Raw genomic sequence first — 27,187 nt, 5'->3', positions numbered from 1 at the left:
TATCTTGTGTATAATAATTAGGCCTCCAGTGGCATTTGCCTTTGTTCTGCACTCCACTGCTGCTTTTTAACAACAGCAGCTCCACAAAGGGCTGTACATTTTTCCCTTACACACACTTACGCTCTCAGGAGGGAGTAATTAAACTTTTTCCCTAACGATCCCCAAGATGATTCAGGAAACAATTATTGTGCGATATTCTGTTTTTACAAGGATGCTCTTATTTTGTCTCGTATCATAAACTCAGGGCACTCCCTTTCTTTAGAGCATGTGTTGATCCAGATATATCACTGCTCAAAACAAACTAAGGGAACACTTGATCATCACAATACAACACAGAGTCAGTTACACTTCAGGGAAATCAGTCTGTCCAGTTAGCGTAACCCATAATGAATCAATTTCACCTACTTTGGTGCAAACAGAAGCGACTGCGGAGGCAACAACAGGACAATAGCCCAAAAAGGAATGGCTGTGCAGGTGGTGACTACAGACCATTGTCCTCTTCTCATCTTTCCTGATTGATTTTTCCTAGTGTCCTTGTTATTACAGGTGTGAGACAGTACCTGCAGCTCATTCAGGTTGCACAGATAGTGCAGCTCCGGGCAGTTTGCTGTGTCTCGCTGCACAGTCTCACTGTGCGAAGAGGAACAGAGGAAGCCCGAGAAGTTGACCTCCTGCAGTTGACTCCTGCATGTTTTCTGACCAAACTGTCACACTCAGACTCCGTGAGCACGGCATGAGAAACCAATTTCCTTAAGTGGGAACTGTGCCCCACGTCTTGCAGCTCAAACAGCACTTATGAGACAGCACAACTGGCAGATCCAACACTAGTACCCCGCTCTTTTCATAGATGAGAGCAGCTTCACACTGTGCACATGTTTCACACACATGAAAGAGACTATATGGTAAGCTCATCATTTGACACTGGGTCAGTGATGGTCCGGGGAGGCATCAATGGTCACACAGACTTCCACATTAGCCAACAGTTCCCCGACTGCTGTTAACGATGAAATCCTCAGAGCTTGTAGGCAGTTTCTGGAATATAAAGGGACTCAAGCTACTGAGCAGCCCTCACATTCCCTAGTCCTGAATCCCAATGAGAATCTCTGGAACATCATGTATCAATAAATCAATAAATAGTATAACAGAATGTCCAGGAGCTCACTGATACCCTAATCCAGGTCTGGGAGGAGATTATAATATAGAATTAAAACACAGCTCAGCAACAAAAAGCAGAGGACTTCAACTAATGAGACTGTGGTTTGTGATCCTCGTAAAACAAAAAGTAACCAGAGAATCAATATTTTTAGACACAGCAGACTTACTTTCATATGAAAAAAGAGAGAAAAAACAACACAGTTGGAGTTATAGTGGCCTTGCTGACAAAAAGCCATTCATTATCACATCATAGGAAATATCAACACAGTGATAGATTCTGCAGTCTTTGCCGCTCCCTCCCTGAAGCCCAAACTCACTCAATACACGTCTAATTCATCATTTCAACATCAACCTTTTTTTTCATAATCGACCTTTATCCTGTTTTCTGTGTGTAAAAGTTATTTGTAAAAATTATTTTTTATGAATAAAGATAAACTGAGAATCTAAATGAAAACAGTTTGCAGCAGTTTTGACTCCCATCTGTCAAACTGAGTTCTATCGTTTACGCTCTCCGTCTCTGCCAAATATTTAAACATAAAACTTTTCTTTTCCATCCCCACAGTGCAGAGAGGTAGCTGATGGGTGAGATCATTTGAACAGCAATCCCACACTTTGTTCCATAACTTTAAAGACAATCAGGGGTACGAGAACAAACAACTCCAAAAGCTCATCAAACATTAGGATAAAACCATGTAGTCACAAAACAACTGACTTTGAAGTGAAGATTAAACATGTCACGCTGCTTATCCGACAGTAAAAACAATGCAATGTACTCCACCACAACTACATTCAGACAATATGGCCATTTGCACTTTAGCAGCATTCTTAAATATGACTTAGAAATAACTCGTGATCTCTGTTTGTTCCACTCAGCTGTAAAATATGGATTTAGCGTCAGAACGCATCACTAATAAAACCTGCCTCGCATTTAAATAAATGCAGCATTTTAAAGCGATGTCTCGTTTGTACATTCAACAAACTGGTGGGTAAATATAACCACCTTTATATATCCATTATCCATAATCAATATTTCAAAGCAGCGATGATGGCATCTGGCTCATTACTAGGTGAAACATTAAACAGAGAAGTCATGCAGGGAGAGGGCCTTGGGCTTCGCGTTTGACGACTCAGACTCGAGTTAATCACCAGTTCAGAGAAGCCCTGTTAGCTGCACAGAGGGCAAAATCAAATATGTCAGTACTTACACAAATGATACTGTCAAAGGAGCTCATTAGTGCACTCAAATGTATTGATGAAAGAAATGAAATGCAACCTCTGGGTTTCTGGGGTCTATTGCCAAATTCATACCATCAAATCTGCTCTCAAGTTTTTAATCATTTAGAAAAACATTCTTCTTTGACAAATCTGTTTTTAGTCCTCGAATGACCACTGGCAAAAACCAAAAAGGGACCGTTAATCTTGAGAAGAAAAGCTACCTTAAAGATTCCAGACTCACCTCTGAACGCGAGACGGAGGAGCAAAGACTCCATGTTTTGGTGGGCAGGTGAAGTACCTCACTCCTCCCACTGACCCGTCATTTTTACCGCTCGGCTTGTCCAGTTCGATGCCCAACCAGAGTCCTGCACAGAGACCGGAAATCAACAGTGTCAAGAGGCATATTAATAAATGAGCAACACACCTTACAATAAAAACATAATTTTAGACTGGCGACACCAAATGACTTCTTAAAAAATGACTGAATGACCTTTTACCAGATATAAGCTTCTCTCTCTGGCTGCCCCTGAGGCTGCTTCTGCTGGAGTTGGTTACTCGGCTCCTGTTACAGACGCTTTCCTAAAAATCAAATGTTCTTGCTTCCTGTGGTTCAAATACAATTATTTACAGTAGCCAAGGTTTCTCCAAGAAGGATATTTGGTTTCCAAGTGTTTCTTTAATTTGCTTTTAGCATTATTTAACTCAACCCAACATCAGTCTACTGCCCAGTGGCATTCTTGGCTCAGCTGACGCCATAAAACAGGGAGCTTTACAGTAAGTCCTCCTGGTTTTGTGTGATTTTATCTCCACACAAATCCATCTTCCTGAGGATGTCCGACTTGTACAAATGTGATAAAATAAGATTTTGTTATTTCATTTTAATAGCTATAATGATAATAATATTTAACTGACAAAATCACTACACCTAGCTCACAGTACACCATTTGGGAACAATATATTGGAAAACTCTAAATAGGAGAGTTTGCCCTAAATTAGGACATTCGGCAGAGGCGATATTTCACTTCCATCTCAGGCAGCTCCTAAATAAATAACTTTTTAGCTCTTAAACATTCAATCACTGTCCTGTAAAATGATGCAACTCCTCAATGTGAGCCAGAAAGTTCAGACAGTGTTTCTCCTTTCTCTTTACGAGGGCCTTAAGACACCTCGCAAGTGCCAGATGAAGGTATAGCCAGAATTCTAAAAATAAGTCAACCTGCTGTGAAGTATCCAGCAGCTGCTGTTGTTTTTAGTATGGAAGCGCAGCGCTCAGTGCAGTGAGATAACAACGCATCGCTAACACTGATTTAAGAGTATCAAAGGAAACTTAAGACTGAAACCCCTTCAAACGTGATCCTCGGTGCTGTGAGATACATCACTATTTATTCATACATGACTAGTGCTGGGCCAGAACTACTACCTAAATATTAATGAATACTGTGAGCTGTTTTCTGTTTGGGTTTCAATGGCTTTTTGCTCAGCAACAGCTTCTTCACATCTAATTTTTTTTGTCCGCCAAGTATCTTCAGTTGCACTCAAGGATTCCCTCTGCAATAAGTTGGGAATGAGAATGCAGCTGAGTTCATCCAAGGTGAAAGACAAGAGCATAACAGAGCTTCCCCAAAAGTTCAGCAATTCAAGGCAAAACTGCTCCATCTTGATTGGGTTCATTTATTCATGTTATTTCACTGTGAAACCCCAAAACTCTGGTTTTAATTTTTGAACAGGTGGTCTTTTATCCATCATGTTAGGTTTACACTCAACTCTTGTCCTTTCTTTGGTTGCGTTTCAATGAGTTTATCCCAAACTACTCACTAAAAATACCAGAATATCACTTCTATACAGGACAGGCACATTAAACAAAAGAAAACTGTGGTAACTTTAATTCTTTATGACTGCCCTGAAAACAGCAAAGTAAGGACAGACATGATTTATTAAAAGGATCATTAATATTTAAAGCTTTTAAGATTTCTTTGTTAAAGTTCTTTCCAAATTCAAGGTGTCATGTACCCAAAAAGTTTTTTCAACTTAATTCCATTATTTAATTCCAAGCACACGTTTTCCTCAGTATGCTATAATTCATTCATATACATGGATTCCAGTGTAGCAATGTTTACTGTTGTCGCCTGAAAGAAAAGAAAAGCTGCACAACATAAAGCACAATACCACTGCCACTGACTTAAGGTACTTTTTTAAGGAAATTCCACAATAATGAGACTTTTATCAACTGTCCTGTCTATATCCAATACACCCAAGTTATTGTAGATTTGCATTTTCTAATTAGCTTTTATTTTCAATAAGGCATCCTTTGGAGTCACTGCAGTGATGTTTTGCATTTGACCCATGTCAAATAAAGCCAATTGTTTAAAAAAACAAATAAATAAATAAATAAAAACCTTGACATTATATTTAAATCCAAAATCCAAAGCGAGCATCTCAACCTCTCCACCTAAACAGGCGGACTTGGCTTCTATAAAATGCGTCAGCTAATGCGTCGTGGCAGTGTCACCACACAACATCTTGCGCGCATCCTGGCCATGCCAGTCACCTTTGACACAGCGAAGGTATTTCGCACCACAGGAACATTGATTGAGAATATTGATCATTTACACTGGAAAGTTCACACTAATTTACATCTTACAATTTGTGAATAAAGCTGATGAGTTAATAAGCTGAGAAAGACATTTTTCTTAATAATATCAGCTGATGTGATAAATGCCAGCATCAAACGCTGAATAATAGCCTCATCATAACATCATCCACTGGTTAGTCCTGCTTTGAAGCCTCCATCCAGGGATGGGTTGGACTGAGAAACTAAGGACACTGTATGCTCAGCGACTTGGCTTACAAATTAGCCACATTGTAAATCATGCTCTGCTTTATCATTTATTATGACGCTAACAGGTTTATAATTTAGAAGACGAACAATGAATGTTGTATTAAATGATATCTACCTTTAATAATTTTGCTGAACAGCGATCTCACAAAATACAAACTAAACCCATCTTTTATGTAGAGCACATGTGTTTGAGAAAATGTGTTCGACCTGGAGCAAAGTTGGTTTTTCCGTAGAACTGGACCACACCAGTTCTCTGACCGACCACCAGCACCCTCTCCCCGAGGCGCACCTCAGAGCCATCACACAGGGAGCTGCTACCTGAGGGGGTTCGGCTTCGAAAACCTGCGAGGAAGAGGAAAACCATTTGTTAGCTTTGATCATCATTTCTCTCAATTTCACGCGGCTGAGTCTGCTTAATGATGGGAAATCATGAAATACAGTACTATGAGATTATTAGACCTGCAGTGGTGCCAGCAGAAGAGCGGAGGGCTGGTGAAGGTGTTATTCTGGGACTCGGGGAAACACGCTCCCTTCGTTGCCTGGCAGGAAGCCGTTGCCTGGGCAGTGGACGGGGTCGAGCGCCCGGTCCCTGTCTAGAGTCCAGGGAAGACGACGAAGAGGAGAGAGAGCGGGAGAGGACGCCTGTGGGTGCAATGCAGAAACAAAAAAATAAGAGAAGGAACCCCTCAAAAAAAATCTAATGAAATGGCCAAAGCAAACTCAATAGCTCACATTAATAATTAATTCACACCAAGACAGCCATACTGCCACACACACGCTACTCATATATCAAAATGGCTTATCAACTGTTGCATCTAGGCTTAGCTGGGACATTAGCTGTCTACATTATTATCCACTTTATCTAAAAATCACATGGCACCAAATGCCTGCTTCTCCTCTTAATAATGAATCCACCATCCCTCCATTTGGACCTATATCAGTAACTCTAATGCCACTGAGATAATGAAGCTCAGTCTATTATTCATTTTCCATTTTATTCTTTCAAGTGTGACAGTGCCTACAGCAGCAGGATCTTGGCAATTACCACTTTATTTTTTTATTTTTTTTTTGCCTAAAAACTAAGCAGCTGCGTCACATCAATCTAAGGTAGCAGACATCAAATGAGCTCAGTCTTCTGCAGTTGCATGTACCATTACCAAGCTCCAACTAAAGGGCAACATGCTAATCCCCGCCCAACACTGGGGAATGACATGGAAGACGAGGATGCTGGATTTCGCTCTTAAGAAGCTATTTGGACGCTGGACCTCATTAAGCTTTTAACTTTCACAGACCTTCACAGGCCATTAGTTCATTAAGTGCCCGACTCTTGGAAGCTAATTGATTAAATCAGTGCCAGAATGCTTTAAGAAGGGAAGATTCAGCTACAAAGTAATTGAAACCTGGAAAGAAATGTTAGAGAAACTTGTCAGCCTTTCCCAAAACTTGTTTTCAATTGTCAGCCTTGGGTAGTTTGTCTCAGCACTGATTTTAAAAAGAGAAAAAGAAAAGAAAAAGAAAAGACAGTTGTTGTTTCTGTCATTTCTGTGTGCATGCTTCATGCACAGAGAACACTGTATGGAGGAATTTATGCAGCACTTGCTTATGCATTATACACAATTGTTTATTAAAAGCATCGCTTTAATTCACATGGGCAGTACTTTGTTTAAAGAGACACTGACACAGATGGATTAGGATGCTGGATTCAAGTATTAAGGTGTACAGACACAGATGAGGAAGCGGGATTTGAACAATTCCCCCAGCTTCTGCTAAAGCTCAAATACATCCCCACACTACATTCTCAGATAGGAAGTGCATTAAAGCCAGCTCAGCTATAACTCCAGTACCTGTCTTTACGATTGAGGTGTCGCCCTCTGTGTCTTGATGAGGACCAGATGCACTTTTTTGATTATCAGGTGTGTTTTTAACAGAAGGAGACAAACCTTTCAACCCACACACACACAAAAGAGACACAAGAGCATTATTCATCAGATAGCAAGGTTGGTAAATAAAAGCCATATTGACAGCTGGAAATTGTAGTAAGATTGTCTAGTCAGACAGGTTAAATTGGCTGAACTAAGGAACCCATCAATCTGACTGAATAATCTGCACTGGTGTCACACTGTATCCGTTTAAGGGCGTGCCTCAGCAACCTGATTGCCAAAAAAAGCACTTATACTGAAAACAACATAGGTGGAACTTTGTCAACAAAGTCGGAGCTCTTTGCATGTAAAGCAGCCCTCCAAATGGACAAATGTCGGGTCAATTTGTGCAAACCCTGTGCAAAACACACGGGGTTGTAGTCTCAAGATCGACCGGTTGATATGCTCTTATCCAACCAAATTCTCATTTTCGGCTGCCAGTGTTACTTCCATGTGGAGAAAAGTGGTGCATCAATAGCCCACATTACTTCTGGCAGCAGGGCGAATAATCTACCGTCGCAAAAGGGAGAAGAAAAAAAAAAAAAAAAGGCAGCAATGTTGAAACTGTGAACTTGCCAAAACTTGCTTAATTAGTGTTTAAATGAACTGAACGTGTACTCTGAGTCCGCTCCAAACAAACTGACACCAGCTGTCAATTAGTTTGCTGGTTGCTAGTGTGACTGCACTTTGTTCAAACAAATAACCAAAAAGTCAAGCGTGAACTTTTCCTCACCCACCCTCACCGATGGTAAATCAAGTGGTTGAAGAGTAGGTAAGATTTCAGTCGACCAAGATTTGGTTTTGTTGAATTGAGCCCTAGAAGGGCAGTTTATGAAGTCTAACAAATTACAGGAAATAAGGAGCATTTTAAATGAGGAGAATTTTAAATGAGGAGTCTATGAAGACACACAGTGCAGCACTGCGTTAAAGGCAGAGCCAAAAATGCTACACTGAAAAGATAAGGCACGCGGAGGGAAGTGAAGAAATGCAAATACGGGACAGCATGACATTGCAGAGTATAAATGATACATGAATACTGAAGCTGACTTTTCATTTACTGCAACACACAATCAAATTATTTTTTTTAAAACAAACAAAAAACAGACAAACATGCTGAGACAAGCACTTGTGTGCACACAAAGGCCTAAATGACAGTGAACACCAAAGAACTTCAAAAGGAATCTTAGACCGATTCAACACAGAAAAACAGCATTTCCTGCAGAAGTACGTGTAATTGTGTTTTAACAACCTTTTAGCAACAAACTGTAATTTTAAGCCTCTTATATCGTTTGCTGACTTTAAATATATCTGCTCTTTATTCAACACTTTGTTATTTTTATGGTGTGGTATCCGTCTGAGAAAATATCATCATAATGAATACACCGCTCTCCGTCCACATATCCATTTTCTATTGCTTATCAAGGCCTGGGTCACAGTGGCAGCCTAAGGAGAGATTTCCAGACCTCCCCATCCAGACCCTCAGCTCTGATAGGAATATGTTTGTATTCCCCTAAGTCAGCTGAGAGACATGATCCCTCTAGTGTGTCCTTGTGTGTGTCCTTGTGTGTGTCCAGGGGTCTCTTTCCAGTTGGATACACCTGAAAAACCTCGTCTAGGGATTCCAGAAGGAATAAACATGCATGCAGGAGAAAAAAAAGGCAACTAGACACTTTGGGCAGGGGAAACACACCCCAGCCCCAGCAGGGAGTCAGACCTGGAGGGTGCGCTTGTTGGTGACCGGCTGGTGGTCAGGCCTTCCCCCCTGAGCCCAGCCAAACCCAGCTCAAATGAGCCACTTGGGACGACCCCCCCTGTGAGCATAAGGAGCCATACAGTAGGGATCCAGTGTACTGTGGATGAGGGAGTAATCGAAGGCAGGGGCTTGACAGTCTAATTCCAGGCTTTTAAAACTAAAAACTGACTGTATGGATATTACCAACATGAGGGACTTTGTTTATAATAGACAATATCAACCAACATCTGTGCATAAACACATTTAATTTCTAATGAGGATTCAACAGGTACATAAAACTGTCTCATTTTTCTTTCTAGTCACCAACAGGACGCCCGTGTTTAAGTTTTACATTGCTCTTTGAAAAGTCATTAGAAAAATCTCAAATCAACCTGGTATTTATTGATTGCCATTTCAGTTAACATTTAGGGGGAGCTGGGAAATGCTCCCTTCAGAGACAGAGTTTGTGTCTTTCCTCTGAACTGCAGAGAAGAGCCTACATTCCAACTCAGAATACCAAACATTTCTTGTCACTTGACCTTTAGCTTGCAGGGACCTCCTGGTAGATAGAGCTATCTATCCCTTCCACATACACACAGTGGCATTCACTTCAAGTGGCAGACTGCAGCACAGACTGAGGCTTTATGAATTAAGCGGAGGTGGCTTTGTGCAGTTGTCTATGTTCTCACCACCCTTTGAGGCCTGAGTTACAGTTGACACACTCCAAGAGGGGCCAGCCTGGCATTCTGCCGTGTCTGTCTCCCCAGGTTAGCGAGACAAGGCAGTTCCACAAAGACCCGTTCAATCTATAGATAAACACGAGCCAGCAGCCTGCACTGCAGATCCAATGGGACAGTAACACAGGTGGCTCGACAAAGCCCTGAAAACTAAGTGTGTGGTCATAAATTAGTCTAGTTCTCTGGGCTGTATGAAGCTGTAGACACACATGGCCTCACATGCCTTGCATGGTACACAAAACACTCACATGCACTTTGTGATGAATGGCTGCCAGCCTATCCAGCCTGTCTATGCCATAGTTATTAAATCCTGCTTAATTGGACTATCAATCACCGAATTCTAAAGGCCTCTCAGGTCTGCAATTCCAATCACGTCCAGTTCAAGTGGCCTTCAAAACCTCTGAGTATTACACCACCCACAACAATACAGCTATAAGCCGCATGAGTAGCAAAACCCAAAAACCATACCAAGACACAGCTTTTACAATGGTGTAGCGCATTTACTGCAAATGTCAACGGTAAGGAACCATCCGAAGACTGAGAGCACCAAGTTATGTTAGCAGTCAGCAATTTTTGCCTTATCCTTTGGCACTGGTTCCGAATCCATTTTTCAAGCTATTCAGATTAAGATTAATAAGATTACTATGAAAGCACAGATGCAATAAATCCATCCATGTAGTGGCATGGCTCATACCAGGTAGGAACGTTGAGAAGGACTATTTTTTAGCACAAAAGAGAGGCTGAAGTGATATCTGCAGCTGATGGCATCATCTGAACACTGTGGGGTGAGTTAGTTCTCCCACAGTAGGCTAAAAGGTGCTCACGTCAGTAGGGGCATCAATTTTGGATGTTGAATGAGTGTGTCACTACAAAATCTACAAAACAACAAGTAAATATTTGACTAAACAGAAGCAAAGCCAATAAACATATGGATTGCTTTTCTTTTTTGGCAAGAAAATATTAATGGAGGCAACTATGACAACTTGACAGTGCCTCTTTATTACTACTCTGCTCTGACTTTTCTTAAGTGATGAAAACTATAATGTTCAAATACTTTAACTGACTAATCAACCCATGAATACAACTAACATTAAAGCTCACTTCTTCGATTTTTGGATCATTTAAACCAGGGGCTCCATCTACGAACCAGCAATCATCTGGTCCCACAACAAAGGGGCACCATCATCTGAAACTACACTATAATAACCAAACTTCACTCTGAGCTGTTGGACTTGATTGCAGTTTTTTTTTTGACTACCCTCAGTCTTTCACCTTTATTGAATTCAATTTAGTTTTTGCCTTCAGTCTTTAATAGATCAAAATCTGCCAATAAATAAATGCTTAGTGTCAATGCAGCAGCAATATTATGCTGCTGCTGAATGTTATTACCTCTACGTTTCGAAAAATTAAACTCCCATTTGCAAATATATTTTACTTTTAAATGTTTATGATATTAGTCATATAACAGAGAAGGATTATAATCACCAAAATCACACATTGTGCATTTCATTTAGTGAAACAATGGAGTAGCAATGAAGTCAGTTTCAACTGTCCTAAACCCCCTAAAGTAAGAGGGTTCCGAAATGTCAGTGGCTTCAGTAATAATGTATTTGGAACTGTGTAAATGACTAATGCTGTCATTTGAAAATATTTGTTTTCTATGAAGTTAGCACTGTTCTGTTGATTTTTTTAATATGAAATAAAGTATCCAGGGGACTGTAGATTAGTACCTGTGGCATGAGGAAATGCCTGCCCTTGTAAAACCTTTTTCACCTGCTCTAATAAACATTCACACACACACACACACACACCTGCCCCAGGGCTCACCCAGCTAGTCAGACTCCCCATCTTTGTAGTTCAGGTTTTGATCAATTTAAGCCTTTTTTATTAGAGTATTTTATGGCAGAAATCCTGAGGTAAGACTTAATTTCAAAAACAACGCTACCATCACTGTCTTTGTCGCAGTGTTTAAGGAGGTCTGTCAGGACCTGAGCACAACTTCAGTCGTAGGAACAAAACCATATAACCATAGAACGACATACAAACAAACCAAAGCTCGCTCAACAGACACGTCATTCAACTCCTGTGACTTCTATCTACAAATTAGAAGGTTGTATAAACAAGATCAAGCGCACTGCAGACCCAACATTGATTATCTGAATTTAGCAGTAACACTTTATCGCTTGTTTCGCACCTGTGTTAATCTTGGAAGTAATCCGAGACAGGTCGATGCGACGAGGGGGGCGCACGGGTGTAGACTTCTTTGTAGTGCTGGTTTTATGTCTTTCCAAAGGTTTGCTTATCTTGGACAGTGGAGCAAAAATTCCTATAAAAGTAGAAAAGGCTCTAAGCATAACCAAGTAAGAATATCATCACTGACGAGACACAGAATGAGGATAATTTAAATACATAAAAGGGCAGCATGAAAGAGATTTTCTGTGCCAGGACACATTTTAAGTGCTGAAAACAGAATGAATTTACTGACATTTGGCCAAAAGGTCAAATCTTATTTCCTATGGTTAGATCAGACGCCACTGAAAAACTGACCAGACAATTTAAAAGGTCCAGGAAACGATTATGCTATTATGTGAACTGCAGTCAGTGTGTTGCTGCTCATGTCTGAATGCAGGAGAACACATAAAAAAGTCTTGTTTGATCATTCAAGTTTGCTTTGTACTATTACACTATTTAATATGGGCTCAAAACATAAAAGCTACACTTTTAGAGCCTAAACAGTTGGTAATCCAAGTTTCTAATCTAAATAAGGGAGCAGTTGTGTGTCATTGTTTTTGCTTTCAAGCACCGGGCGCGACCTACCATGTTTGTTTCGACAGTTGAAATACTGAACACCTGCTACCGAGCCATCGTTCTTTCCCTCTGGTTTGTCCAGTTCCACTCCGGCCCACAGGCCACCGGAAAACTCGGTGCTGCCGCAGAACCGCAGAGTTCCAACCTGTGTTAATAAATGTATGTACCACAGGAGGTCAAATAGAAAATATGGAAAACATCAATAAGAAACAAAACATTCACTAAAAGAACTGGAACCAGCTCTGAGCACTGGCTTAAAGATAAGATACGAGTTTTGATTAGCAAACCACACAACTTGGCACAAAGTATTTCCTGGTACGGCCTTAGAGAAAAGCATACAACACACACACTATAGTGGTAGGAGCCTTCAAAAAGAAGAACAGGGGCAATAGAAGGTGGCTAGTTGTGTACATCAGTGTGTACACATTAAGAATATCAGAAGAGGCGATTAATCAAATGCTTTTACTTCTGAGTCCTAAAACAGTAAGCTCCCACAGGTGATTAAGTATACTGCCAGATCCATTGCATTATCATAGACCGAAGAACCATAAATCTGGTGTTCACAGAGAAGCTGGTCATGACAGAAAATCAGCAGCAAACTGAAATGAAATTATGCATTTTGAAGCACATTGTAAAATCCCGGATGGTAGAGTTACTTACAGTTTGCAAATATGAGACATGAGTTTGAAGAGCTGGAGGTCGTTGTTCTAATGTTTCTCCACTACACAATAAACTACTGCCATCAATACCACTGGGCACTAAAGCCAGCCAACATCACTTATGTTAACGGTCTTCCCACACTCACCGACTTTAACTCATCAAATGGTAAATGTCAGAAACCTTAAAGCTTGGGTTTACTTGCATAGACAAATGCAAGAAATTCAGACATCTTTGACTCAAGTGGCTGTTTGCAGGTTATTTTCACAAATTCACACTTCCATAAAAGTATTAGGACTTCAGTAACACCGACTCTTTCAGCATGATCTCTCCTGTGGCCTAATAAAACTGTACAATTTTAACTCATGAGCCCTTAGAGTGGAAAAGGTGCTCCCTAATCTAATAAGAGTCAATTTTTAAGATATCTTTCATAAAAGTGGAGTTATTTAAAGAATGACTACAAATCTTTTTGATGTAATGGGGCCTACATCATTTTTTTATTTATTTTTTTTAAAAAGTTCAACAGCACCACTTTAAATACCAAGTTTGTTTTTCAGTGAGTTTGAGGTCTGAGCACACTCATTACTCCATCTTCGATGAGGAAGGGTTATGAGAAGGGGCCATAAAGGGTATGGTGTGCCTTACAGACTGGGCACATTTATTCAGTATAGGGGTATTTAAATAAAACTGACTTTACTTATGAAGTCTAAGATTATTTGTGCAAGGGCAAAGGTGTCACTGCAAAAATTTCATTACTGTTTAAATTTCATTACTTTCAATCATGTTGGATGTTAGGTGTCTGCAGAGAGGTAATACTGAAAGGAGTAATAGGTAGCAAGAGGTAATTGAAGAGTTTTAACTTACAAATCGTGCAACTCACATCAGCTATAATGTCATGGCTTACACGGATGGTTTGTGAAACAGATCTCCTGAGATTTAGTGCAGTAAAAAGGATATTCCATTTAACAAAGCTCAATTTAATTCCTTCTATTAGATATATCACTGTTTGCCATTTTTCATTACTCCGGTCGTCTTCACGCAACACTCTTTCAGCATGAGGACAAAGAAACTTAGTAAATACTCTGTGTGAGAAATGGATGCAGTTCCAGAAGTACAGAGCAGACCCCATAACTGTCAAAAAAATTTGTCTTCGGGGAAGAAAAATGGAAAAGCTGTTAAGTATTAGTGATGTTGAATTACCTATGACTGCCATAAAGTAAGGTAATTTGTGCCCATGGCACTGCACTCAGTGTCTTTCACCTGCTTTGTTAGGTCACATAAGGTGGACTGGGCCCATGCTGTCAGCCCGATGATTTCAAATTAAAACACAAAGCACAAAGAGAAAGATTTCTGGGGTCCTCATTTAATTTTAGAGCAGAGACACCATGTAGCAAATTGTCAGAGCTGAACAGTGCAATGAACTCAATTAGAAAAATGAATTGTATTTAACCTATGGGGCTAAATACCCTTCTTATAAAAGTGTGATTCATTTCAAAAGGATTGCACATGGCTTAAGGTCCCAGCATGGTCCTGCATTGGTAGTCTGTAGGTGCTGTGCACACGTATTCACATGCTGTCACTGGGAGACTGTACAATGTTAAAAGAAATGTGGATTTTTTTTAGTACTTTGTTCTCGCGACCGAGCCAAAGTATGAAAACGCGTACACACAAAAAAAGAAAAAACGACTTCTTTGTAGCAATTTGAAACTGCTGTAACTGTCCTTTTTAACCATCAGTGCTTTTTTCGGTCTTTGATGTTTCATATGTCTTTATTTCAGCATTACCTGGTCAAGCCAAGCCATCTTTTTAACCAATCAACATTCAACTATGCACAGCATCATCACTGTCAGGCTGTGCTACTGGCTTTTTGGATGTTGAATTCCCATGGACTCTCCCTGTGAGGAACCAAAGAGCTATGAGAACTGAAACCAACACAGTACCATGAATCCTATTTTACAAAACTGCAAGGTTACTGATTAGGCTAATGAGTAACACTGCAGAGCTAATGGCAACAATACAGAAATTCAGAGCTTTTATGCCATTACTCTCTTGCCCTCTCCCTTAGGACCAAAATCTGTACATGCATCTTTGCCATACTGCCTTACTTAACTGGTTAAGAATTAATTGCATCCGTATATTTATTTTTACTTATTATACAGTGATGTTATGTGTCATACTGTTACAGCTTTGCCATTATTAATCACCTAAACTGGTGGTTTGTTGCACTTTTTCCCCTCTTCCTTTAGACATTACTTGTACAGTACTCTTCACCACATATTCTTTATATCATGAAGACAATGGTTTTTTTTTCCTTTTCTTTTCTGTACTTTGACAATTTGTTGCCAATTAATGCCTTCCCACAATATATCTGTCATTCCTCACACCCACACTTCAACATCCATACTTTTCTATCTTAATGCAGTGTGCTGTATAGCTGCGTTATAGTTACACTGTATGTGTTAGAATTATGACCAAAAAAATAACTAAAGAGGACAGGGCATTTTTTAAATGCTAAGTATAATTACACTGTGACTAGTCAACAGATTTTGTATAAATGCTTTTAATTACAGCGCTGCTACGTTTACAGTTGAACTCATTAGACATTCTCACTTCTACAAAGAAACAGCCAGTGCGGCTCACACTGCCGCCTGTGAACTTGGACTGGGTAAGAGTCGGTGATTAGAAAAGAATGACTCACAGACAAAGAACATGAGCACATGCATTTGTAAAACTTCTAATACTGATACCAGGCACCGGAGATGAACATGCTCAGATGAATGTTGATGATGTGCCAGAGTGATCTGATGGCCATAACCGAGAGTGCTTGATGGATTCCCAAATGGTGTTGCTTAGCAACTGGAAATTATTTTGTCTTGGTTGAAAATGTAACCAAAGCTTCTTAACTTTGGCTACAATGGACTACGGCACCGGTGCATGGCACTAATGTGATGCAGGATCCATGCTATAAAGACCTGGACTGTTGGATTGATGGAGATGTTGCTTAGTAAATGCAATACAGATTCTATATGTGCATTTATTACTGGTACACAGATATTAATAACCTTGGCCTGGCCAATCTGTTCTATTCTCTGATTGGCATAGAAATCTCCAATAACCAATACCATTACTAACTGGGGTGGTGGTGGTAGTATTGTGTTAATGTGTATCCACTTAAGCAGCACCATCCAATTGGGTTCTGCTGACAGACGTTTATTTCAAAATGAGCGGCGATAGCACGCCAGTCAAGGCTATTTTTAAAAATCTAATTTCTCCAGTTGTGCTTTAAATTAATATGAGTATTATAATAAATTGAATCTGCCTCATTATAATTACATATTGCAAAACCACACGAGCAACACAGGTGTGCCTGGGTACGCACACAGGTTCACACCCCGACTTCTGTGCTGCTCTGAAATGAATGCGTGTGTAGAGAGGCTACAGCAACCCATCATAAAATAGCAGGATATTTCTGACTGCTGGACTGATTTTTTTAAAGCTAAGGCTTAATGTAACTGTGCATTTGCAGAGACACTCAGGCTACGTTCACACTGCAGGTCTTGATGCTCAATTCCGATTTTTTGATCAAATCTGATTTTTTTGTCTGCTTGTTCACACTACAAATAAAATGTGACAGTAAACGCGCTCTAGTGTGAACCCTCAAAGCGGCCCGCATGCGCAAAAGAAGACGTCACACACGACGCGCTCTGTTTCTACCCAGACCAAACACTATTGTTTGACTGATGGCCGTCAATATAAAGACTTGTTTCTGACTTTACGTTTCCCAATTTTGTTATTTACAAATAGCCTAATAATTATCCATATTGCTGTTTTAGAGGAGCGGTGCTTCAAAGGATGTTTGCAGATTTCTGTCAGAATCTGCAGATTATACAGTACAAATAAAATGTTCACGTTTCTCCAACATTGTCTTCCCAACATTTTCACTAACATCTACACGGGATGGGCAGGAAGCGTTCACGATGTCTTCTCGGGCGCTGATAATTGGCGTAGCCTCAGTTACGGTCTCCTTAACTCCTCTTTCTACCAGGTGTTTGACATGAAATACTGTGGGTGGGACTGACAGGTGGAGAGAGCAGGAGAGAAAAGTGAGAGATTTTACAGAGGAAGAAAAAAACTGGATCACATAGTTGAATCATATATTAAAGGTAAATAAGCAGAGACGCAGCAAGTATTTTGTCTTAATACGACGTCAGCTGTTCAGCATTCACCCACACACGGTACCTTATGAGGGCTGGATAAATGATGGAGCACTACGGAGCAAATCGCCCAACCTTACCATAATCCCTATAGCCATCACTAACTAAAACTAGATGTGGGGAAAAAGTAATAATACAAACTATAATTTTGGAGGAAAAATACAGAACTAACTGAAATGATATTGTAAACCCACAAAACTAAAAGGAAATAAAAACATAAAGCAAATATTCTTTTCAGTTTTAGTCTTTGTCAATATGATAAAATCTGTCAGCAAAACCTGCTCGATTAGGCTTTCGTGCACCCGTTTCAGACTTGGAATGCCGCATATCACTTCCTTCAAAAAGCGCTGTATTAAATTCCTAAACTAACAAATACCCTACATATAATGATAAACAAAAAGGACTAACACTACCACTCAAAATATTAAAAAAAAAAAGAAGAAGAAAAAAACCCCAAAAACATTTTCTAACAATTTTCAAAAAACTAATTAATTTAAATTTAATTTAATTTAAAACATAAAAAAACAACACAAAGATGATAAAAAGTACTTTTAAAATATAAAACGATAATAACTCTGTTCGCTTCTAGCATGAAAAGAAAGACGGAAGCTTTATCAGCAGGAGAGCATTGATGAACAATTAGTGACTGTTAGTTCCTCAAAATTTACTCTTTTTCTTTTTTTAGGCCGATAGTTTTACCAGCTCCTTCAGTCTATTTCCACATGAAATGGCTCACCTGTCTCTCCTCCACTCTTCAGGACGCTCTCCCCACACACAGTAAAACCAAGTGAAACAAAAAGGATGCAAAGAGGAAAGAAAACAAGCATCTCTCAAGCATACAGTTACATCAAACTCTCATTTAAAAATCAACATGACAAACACAAATACCATCCTTCTGCTTTGCCTGGTTTTAAGACTATGACATAACCCAACTCTAAACAAAATATCATTCAAAGTTTCTTCATACTACTCCATCCAGCACAGACTTTTCCAGTGGAACAGGAAACTCACTCGGTATACAGGATTCACGCACAACCATGCAGACGGTTTAATCTCTGCTTAAAGTGTCTCCAGAGGTCCCGTGTTTACAACCATCAGGATAAAAAGTGTCTTGAGTGTCGTTGTGGTATGTGCAGAAAGCTTGGACTTCAATGTAACAGCAGGTGAAAAATCTATTGCAACATTAAGACGAAAACAGCACACGGCATCATCGATACTCCAGCGTTTCCAGTCTGTGGACCAGCAGGAGCTGATAATTTAATAGCAGCACACACAAAAGGCTCCACTGGCACCGTATCGTTTTAAACAGCATCCCACTGTCAAGCCTTATCAAGGGCTTTAATTTCCATTGTACCAAGTGGACTTGCAAGTGGCCTCCAAATTGTTTCCTGGTGGTATTCATTTTCAGGCAAACTTAGATGGATACAACCAAATCTAGCTAGCTATTACTTCTGCTACAACTTCGCTTCAGTTTGTGAAAGCATATGAAATACTGGCAAGACGTGACCTGCAAATTTCACAAAGTGATAAAGGGGGGAAAAAATTACAGTAAGTGTTAAAGAGACGCTCGATTTCAGTAGAAAAAAGGCTGACTGAAGCCCCTAAACCAAAGTTAGTATCATATTCCAGCACAAAACTGAAAAAGCAAAGACAGAGCCCTGCATTAGTGAGCTTTGTTTAAATATACTGACTCGCTGCTGCTAAGAGACAGCTCATTTTAAACTGGAGAAGTGTGGACTTATTTGAATTCAGCTAATCACTGAGTCATAATTAGAGGGCTGTGAAACTTCCCTCTATTGTACCATTCTGAGATATGAAAAAGCTTTAAGTAAGACTGAAAGTACTGCTGTATAAAAGTGAAGATCACTGCTCAGAGCCACAACTCACCTTCTGTGCAGCTATAATCACACGGTCACCTAGACGGATTCCCATGGAGGCGAGCTGTAGCCTGGCCTTATCAGAGAGAGCAGGGAGGGACTGGGCTTTCAGGGTGAGGGGCAGAGGGGAGCTGGGTCTGGGTAACGCTTGTCTCAGCAAAGTCCGGAGCTCTTTGGCCATGGCTGCTGCATCAGCCATGTCCAGAGGCATGTCGAGGGGATCAGGCACCACGTCTGCTGGACACTGCCCTTTTTCATTCTTTAACCGGACACAAGGAGAAAAAACAAAACAAAAAAACAACACAGATAAGAGGAATGTTTTACCAATCAGGTAAGAGAATGTTTTAAGCAGAGATTTTGAAAAAGGACAGTCATTTAAATCATTATATCTGCAACTAAGCAGAGCACTAAAGACACCTGCATTGCAGAGGTCATCCAAACGATTGGTTTTAAATTAAAAAAGGGAAGAAAAAAAAAAAGAAGAAGAAGGGGGTGTTAATCCGGACCACCCTCGGCTCCACTAACTGAACACACAGCAGAACACTTTCTCTGACATCTGTTTCAGCTCCACTGGCACAAGGACAGATACAGAAAACCCTTACCACCTCACAGCACATTCTCTTTTTATATATGAGGCATTTATTCACTGAGCTGTTATTTTATGTCCTTTTTTTCTACTTTCTATTTAAATGAGCCAAGGTCAAATCAGTCTTACTTGATTGTTTTGTTTTTTTTCATACTGTACTTTTTTGTTGCTACAGACCCTTTCATTTTTTTAAGTAAAAATACACTGCATCTTAACTAAATATGGCAAACATAATAATTACAGCAACAATGACATCTACAGCAACACTGTAGCAAAATTCGTCAAGGCAACACCTGCAAACCTCTTAGCTCAACATCACACACCTGCAACTAAACCAATCACTGCAACTGCAATAACTAAACCACCAATTACATCTGCCCCAGAAATGGACCCTCAGTTAATATCACTGAGGAAATAAAAGAGCCAGTTTCTTTAACGCACGAGTGTGAAAGCTTCTATCCCAAATGAAAAGTGTAAACTTACTAATGCGTTATGAATCCATTAAGTGCAAACAGTGTGACCCAGACAGTCTCATTAATGCTGGGAGATGTGTGCAATAAACCGATCCCACTTACCAGAACACTGATATGATATTAGAAACTGCCCAACTGCAAGCACAAGACTGGACGTCATGTTGGTAGGAGCACTGAAGCGCTGAACCTTCTGACAAAACACAGAATTCTTGCAGTCCACTTGAGCAGAAAATAATTGGTTGAACTTGAACTGGTGCTTTTTTATTTCAACAATATCAGTTGGGCCAAGAGTACCTGAGAATGAGGATTTATTGCATGCTGAAGTACGGCTCAGTAAAGAAAGAATTTAGCCAGTCGTTTTTATAGCAGTGAATGAGAACCAACAGTGCTCGACCTACAAACTGAGGCTTATATCTGGAACTCTAATCCCTGCGGGTTAGATGTTTACATTTGGAGGAGGAAAGAGGAGGCTTGTGCGTTGAAAAGTAAAAACTGTGAAATAAAGCAGAAAAAAAAAATACCACTAGCTGAGAACAACAGTGAGACAGCTTGCCAGCTCTCGCAATATCGATCAATACTAATTAAATCAAATGCAGCATAAGCATCACTGATGACAGACTGCTTTCAAAAGACAAACTATTTAAAACATTTGTTTTTTTTTTTATGTCCATCTCCAAAATGGTCACCATCATTTCTGTATGCTGCACCTAATCGCATCTTATTCATGTTGTCAGGGCAAGAGGCGCACAACATGAGCATTTAGTCACGTAAAGAAACTACAGTCAGGGAGAGCTTAGAGAGACTAAGCAAGCTTAAGTGTCAGCGGAGGTAGGAGGATACGGCTGTGGAGGCGTGACAGACGAGAGGAGCTCATCCAGCACTACGGCGCAGGATTAATTGGGGCACACACTTGCATTTGCCAGCCCCTCCAGCAACAATACAAGTGGTCTTTGATAAATATCAAAACCCAGCTTGCCTTTTATTGCTGAGGCCTGTCGCTCTCATGTTGTAACACTGAGCTAAAGTACCAAACAATCAATCTGTCTTCATGTGCCTAGAGTGAAGGCAGCATGCCACAGGACTAGCTCCAGGAAAGAAATGCTTAGCTCAGTGGCGATAACTATATTTAAAGGAGTGCATTTAAAGCATGCACTCTCTCTCTTTTTTCTTTTTTTTAAAAACAGCTGGGCAACCCTAATCAACTCCCCATGTATACTTTAGATTGATGGGGTAATAAACAGAACAATAATCACCTCTAGACAAGTCCAGTGTATTTCACTTAAGTACCATAATGTAATACCATGCCAAGCTCCCACGGTGAACCATTTTTTAAGCACTGTCACACACTCACCCACTGACATGTGACAAATGCCTTTCACAACTACACAACAGCCATACTTCATTTGTTACGGTTAAATTATGAGAGCTTTGAAAGATGCTTTTAATGCTTATGCACAACAGGCAGAATACCTGAAACATATTTGACACTCTCGCAAATGATTTGTGAATCATTGCATTTAAGTGACTTTTTTCTTTGTTGCAATCCTGGGATAGGAACATGAAAGTGCTAATAACTGCAATTCCACCGCTGTTGCAGGAATCAGCATAGCGTTCTCCACATCTTTTCCACACTTTGACCCTGTGATTCAACTGCCGTATGTTCAGGTTCCAGTGTGCATGTTGCCGACACCAGCGCACTTAGGCCTGACCTCCCAGCAGCCCCATGCAGTGTGACCGAGTGAGGAAACGAATCCTTGTGGCGTCATCTTCTTGGGATGTAAACATTGTAGCCCGTCTCTAACATCCCCATTTTATGGAACTGTTGAACAGGCTGTTCAACAGTATGAGATTTATTGCCAAGAAGCATCTTTACAACAAAGAAATAATTGACTAAACACAAATTTCTTTAATTTTTGTGCAAAGTTTATCCTGGAACCAACACAAAAACAAGATTTACTGAGAAAGTAAAATAAAGCTGAGTAAGTAAACACCTTCTGTTATTGTTAACAGCTGAACTTCCCATGAGCTGTATGCTGAAATTCAGAATGTGCAGGGAAACATGTCAATCCACCCACCCAAAATCCTCCACATACCAAACAGATCTGCAACAGCAGCTCACATTTAATCTGAAACTGAAAGAGAAATAAGTGAGCAGTTCACCACAGAAACCTTTTTCTTTTACTAATGCAAGAAATGATGAGTTGCCACAGCTCTCAATCCATAAGGTATGTAGCAAGGGAAGCACGAAAGGCCAGCAACATTTTTATTTTTCCATCCTTTTTAAAAAATCTTTCCATTGCTCCAATACTCAGTTTGTTGTGATTAATCTCTGCAGTGCCAGTGAAGAGAAATATCAAATTAAACCACTTCCATGCCTGACCTTTACTCAGAAAGAAACTGAATTTCTTGGCTCTGATATCACGAACACACTGCCAGCCAACACCATCATTTTTCAAATGCGAATTTCACAATTTGTCAAACACATGAAAAGTCAATGCAGGAAAAAAAAAGAATAGTACTGAAGGATGTGGCTGATTGTGATGAATTACTCATTATTACAACTTTTCATTTTAAAGGGAGTAATAAATTAATGTTACCTTCTCTGTGTGTTTTTTCCAGGTTGTGCTTTAATTTTGAGTAATGATAACATGACGACATTACAGCGAATGCACCGCCTTACAGAAGATCAAAGCTGCATAAATCAAAAATGGGGGGAAAAAATACATGACTAATAAACTGATGCTTATTTTTGAATCTCTCCATTTCAAATTCTTATTTATTTCTCCATTATATTTTTGATTTCTTTATTTTAAAATAAGTCAGTGGTCTCTGTATACCTGTTGTGAGCTTGGTCTACATTGCCAGCAAAAAGCTGGATCCCCTCCCAGTAGGTACTGGACTCCACCAGGGCTGCCCTTTGTCACTGATCCTGTTCATAATTTTTTAGGACAGATTTCTAGATGCAGCTGAGGACGAGAGGGTATCAGATTTGGTGGTCTCGAGATCTCGTTTCTGCTTTCTGTGGATGGTGTGTTCTTGTTGGCTTCATCGAGCAATAACCTCACCCACTGAGGTGGTTTAAAGCAGAGTGTGAAGTGGCGGGGATGAGAACTGGCAGCTCGCAATCTGAGGCCATGTTTCTCAGTCACACAGGGTGGAATGCCCATTCCAGGACGGGAACATGCTGCTACCCTAGTTTGGAGTAGGATGCCTCCTGGACGGCTCCTAGGTGAAGTGTTCCAGGCATCTCTCACCAGAAGGATGCCCCGGGCGAGACCCAGGAGATGCTGGAGACATTACGTCTCTCAGTTGGGTAGGGAATCCTTAGGTGAACCCCACAAGGAACTGGTGAGAGGTAGTTCTGAGCATTTCTGCTTGGATTGCTACCCCCGTGACTGGAACCACACTGCTAGTAAATTGAGCTGTTCTAGCTAAAGAACTAATAATAAATAAAAACCCAACAAAATAAATGAAAAACAAACTATTAATAGAATCTATTTATCTCATTTCAATCCTCCGTAATAAAAGGACTGTCATCGTCAGGGTCACGGCAAACACACGGGTCCTTTCAAATAGTGATAAAGATTACAAGAAGAAAAAAATATTGCAATATCGGAGCTTATAAAAGCCGATGCAGCATATCTCTAGAGCCAACTGCCAGCAGCAGTGATGAACCTTAAATAATAAAGCAGACAGAAAATAATCTTCCCTCTGTGGCGTTTTAACTTTTGCTTGGCAAGATAACGACTAAACAGAAACCAAGAAAGCCTCTTGGGTTTCAAAAAGCCAGCCTTGTAATTTCTAACCACATAGTCCATATATCTTGCAAGCATTGCATTCACTCAGTAAGATATAGAGCCTCTGCTCTCATATTTGAGAATGGAAATTACTGAATTATGGTGTGCAGTGCTTTGGTGACCTCCAGTGGGAAAATTAGTGCTTACAAAGACCAGGAACTACACCTGTTTACAAACAGCTTCAATACTTCTGCAGCCAAAATGTGCAATATTAAAGATAATCACACTGCAAGTTCCAATACAGATATAACATTCTGAATAAAACCCATAAGCTATGACAGCCCATATATTCATGCCAAAAACATTATCTACTGGGACCCTGCTGTGTATATACTTTCGCTCAAGATAACAGCTGATCAGGGCTGTTCAGCAAAGCCCTCAATCAAGATTTAAATGAAACTGAGATGCAACCGAGAGGCACGAAAGCAAACAGAGCAAGCACAAGACATCGAAGTAGTGAATCTATTCAAAAATGTCTGTGAAATCTGTAGTCTAAGCAGCTGCCTTCTCAGGTGTTAGCTGACAGCTGAGTCAGAAGATGTCAATGTGCACAAACAAAAAACCCCCACTGAATATCTAAAATTGGGGGGGGGGAAAACCTGATAGATTACCTGGACTTTCATACCAAAAAGATTGCGATCTGTCCCTTTTTTTTTTATTCATTTATTTATTTATTTTTTTAAAAACTGAGCAGGCAGATTTCCTCTGCAAAGATCTCCATCAAATCGCAGTAATTCGGTCTAGCAGTAAACAAAAAGAGCAAAGATTGAATCGCATCAGGAAGGTTTGTAAAGGTGAAAGTGGGAAAATTGTGGGAATCAATTTTCTATCTCAACGGGAGTTATGAATGCTGACATCTGAGAAAATGCATGGGGCAAAAACAGTGTCATGACCACCTACAATCTAATGAAATCCAATACAAGAGCTACGAAACAACAATCGGTCTGTTGAGATTACATTAGTGAATAGCAGGGTCACTCGCATGCTGTTTTTAGAGCAGTTCACAGTGGTGGTGGTGCACTGGGCTGCTTTAAGTCAATGTGGTGCGCTAAAATAATTAGTCTGTTAAGAAAAGATTGAAAACGGGTGAATAAACTGCTTGTTTATTTTACTTTACCAACTAAAGGAAACTAATGTGCTAATGTCGTCCAGTGACATTAAATTAAATCTCATCTAAATTCTATATCTCCCGTTTAAGTCTGAAAACAAAGGTTCATTTCTATATATGGAATATGACTTCCATTATCTATCATTAGCATCATTAACAGCTGTTTCTGATTTGATCCATTTTCTTATAGAATTTTTTATACCTGATGTGAAAAATATTAAATGTGTTTATATTTTTTTGAAAACTTACCAGGCACCAGGTTCCAGAAAGATGTAAGTTTTTTTGAACATTAAGATATTGTCCCATTTTTTCCTTTTGTGAATCTGATGTATATTGTAAATAGTAAATGGATTTTTGGTGGAAGTTAAGATAAAGGCACTAACAGGTAATGTGTGCAAACAAAAAGCTTCCAGGTTGTGAATTTATATCATCACAAGGTTCAGACCACAAGTCAGAGCTTGTTTTGTGCTAATGAGTTTGTGTCTGTTTGAATAAGGATTTGTCTGCACAAAGAGTTGTGCATACAGCTCACGTGGAACCCAATAGCACGGTCCATAAGGATGACGCTATACATAAATCGAAACAGGGCATAGTGGCATTCACCTCAAACACCAGAAGTGCAAAGGTCAAAAACCACAGAATGAGAAGCCTTAAATAGCGGCTACAGTGAAAATGTTTTTTAAATACTCGTTTCACATCAGCTCTTTATAAAATATAGCTTTGCTCCTCTCAGTGGCTCACAAGAACCAAGACCAGCACAAGCAAGAGGAACCCTCGGACTGGTTGTTTGTGACGCTGCCCCCTGGTGACAGTAAACAGCGATCTGTAGGCTGTGCATAAGACTACTGCAGAACCCTGTTGGAGCCCCAAGTCACCAAGATGTGGAGGGGTGGGCGTGCTGACCTCTGTGGTCATCTTCAATTTAGAGGTGGGGACAAACTGGAAAAAAAAAAAAGTTTAAGCCAAGTTGGGATTTTCTTGACAATATGTTAGTTCTGACTATGAAACAGGAAGATGTAGAAGTCAGAATACTGACAGAAATTACATTTGTTCCTGCTAGGTAGCTGATGCTAGGTGGTTAAATCAAAGGGACTAAGGCACCTCCCTCTACCAGTGAGGGAAAAAAGGCTAATTAAATATGTTATGTCAAAATAACATGTCAAAAGAAATGAGAAAAAAAAAACATTTCAAATTAAAAACATCTGGACCATGTGTCCTCTCGCTCCTTGTCAGCCAAATCCACAGGAAGCGCTACCCGAAAAATGCATCCACCACCCACCATGTTCACCTGAATGTACATGAATAAACCTTTTCACTTGTCACAGCAGGAGAAGTGGCGCAAATAACCTAAAAATCAATAACATTACTGATGAGTCAGTTGCATTAAGTGCAGTTAAGGTATGTCAGTGAGCCAACAGGCACAAAAGACTGCACTAAGTGAAATATGACCATCATACCCACTTATATGCTTTTTCAGCTATGACAAAGCCGTCTTACTGATCTTAAAACCATGCAATTACCTGACGCATCCGGTACTGACAGTCAAGCCGCAAAGGACTCTTAAATATTGTTACCTTTGCAAGTGCTGCAGATTATTTAAACCATTCTGCACAACTGCTTTACACATGTTATGTGGCATATTTTTCACCTCCTTACGGCAGATAAAGTCTGAAGAGCTCAAATCTCCAACAACACTTGAATCTCAAAGAACTTTGCTGGACTGACAGATTATAGCCTGTGGCCTTCACTGAGGTCATCATAAAACATTGAAATTTTAAAGTAAGGATAAGTATGGAATAGGAAAACAAACAAACAAAAAACAAACAAAAAAAACCCCAGCAAATCATAAGTATCCATGTATAGTTCAGTTAATTTGGCAGCTACAAGGATGGGCTCAGCATATTAAGACTTATTAATATTTGGGTCATTCTTCTGTCAGGAGCATTAAAGATAACACTCTAACATAACAGAAAACCAACCAATACAATAAGTAACCTACCGTCTGCTAACAAAACTTCAATACTAGACTATAAGGTCAGTACTTAACAGACTGGCTGTTATACTTTTAGC

At 39.9% G+C, this 27,187-nt stretch overlaps 1 protein-coding gene across 3 annotated transcripts in view; it reads right to left on the bottom strand.

The window, feature by feature from the left end:
- LOC146685964 (CAP-Gly domain-containing linker protein 4) overlaps positions 1–27,187 on the bottom strand; it is a 43,487-nt gene that overhangs the window by 5,950 nt on the left and 10,350 nt on the right. For 2 of the 3 annotated variants that reach the window (XM_085440673.1, XM_085440672.1), the window contains exons 7-13: positions 19,164–19,412; positions 12,415–12,550; positions 11,792–11,923; positions 7,054–7,149; positions 5,669–5,851; positions 5,417–5,551; positions 2,612–2,735 (exon numbers count right to left, since the gene is read on the bottom strand). In XM_085440673.1, the coding sequence (XP_085296799.1) occupies positions 2,612–2,735; positions 5,417–5,551; positions 5,669–5,851; positions 7,054–7,149; positions 11,792–11,923; positions 12,415–12,550; positions 19,164–19,412 (1,055 nt within the window). The remainder of the gene's footprint in view (positions 1–2,611; positions 2,736–5,416; positions 5,552–5,668; positions 5,852–7,053; positions 7,150–11,791; positions 11,924–12,414; positions 12,551–19,163; positions 19,413–27,187) is intronic. The other variant, XM_085440674.1, reaches the window with a different exon arrangement.

This window comes from Copadichromis virginalis, linkage group LG19, assembly GCF_057382275.1.
Source record: "Copadichromis virginalis isolate Kocher_CV1m ecotype Utaka linkage group LG19, C_Virginalis_male_GT1.1, whole genome shotgun sequence".
Lineage (NCBI taxonomy): Eukaryota > Metazoa > Chordata > Actinopteri > Cichliformes > Cichlidae > Copadichromis > Copadichromis virginalis.
The sequence above is the reverse complement of the archived record's forward strand: the minus strand, read 5'-3'. Positions and strand labels throughout refer to the sequence as shown.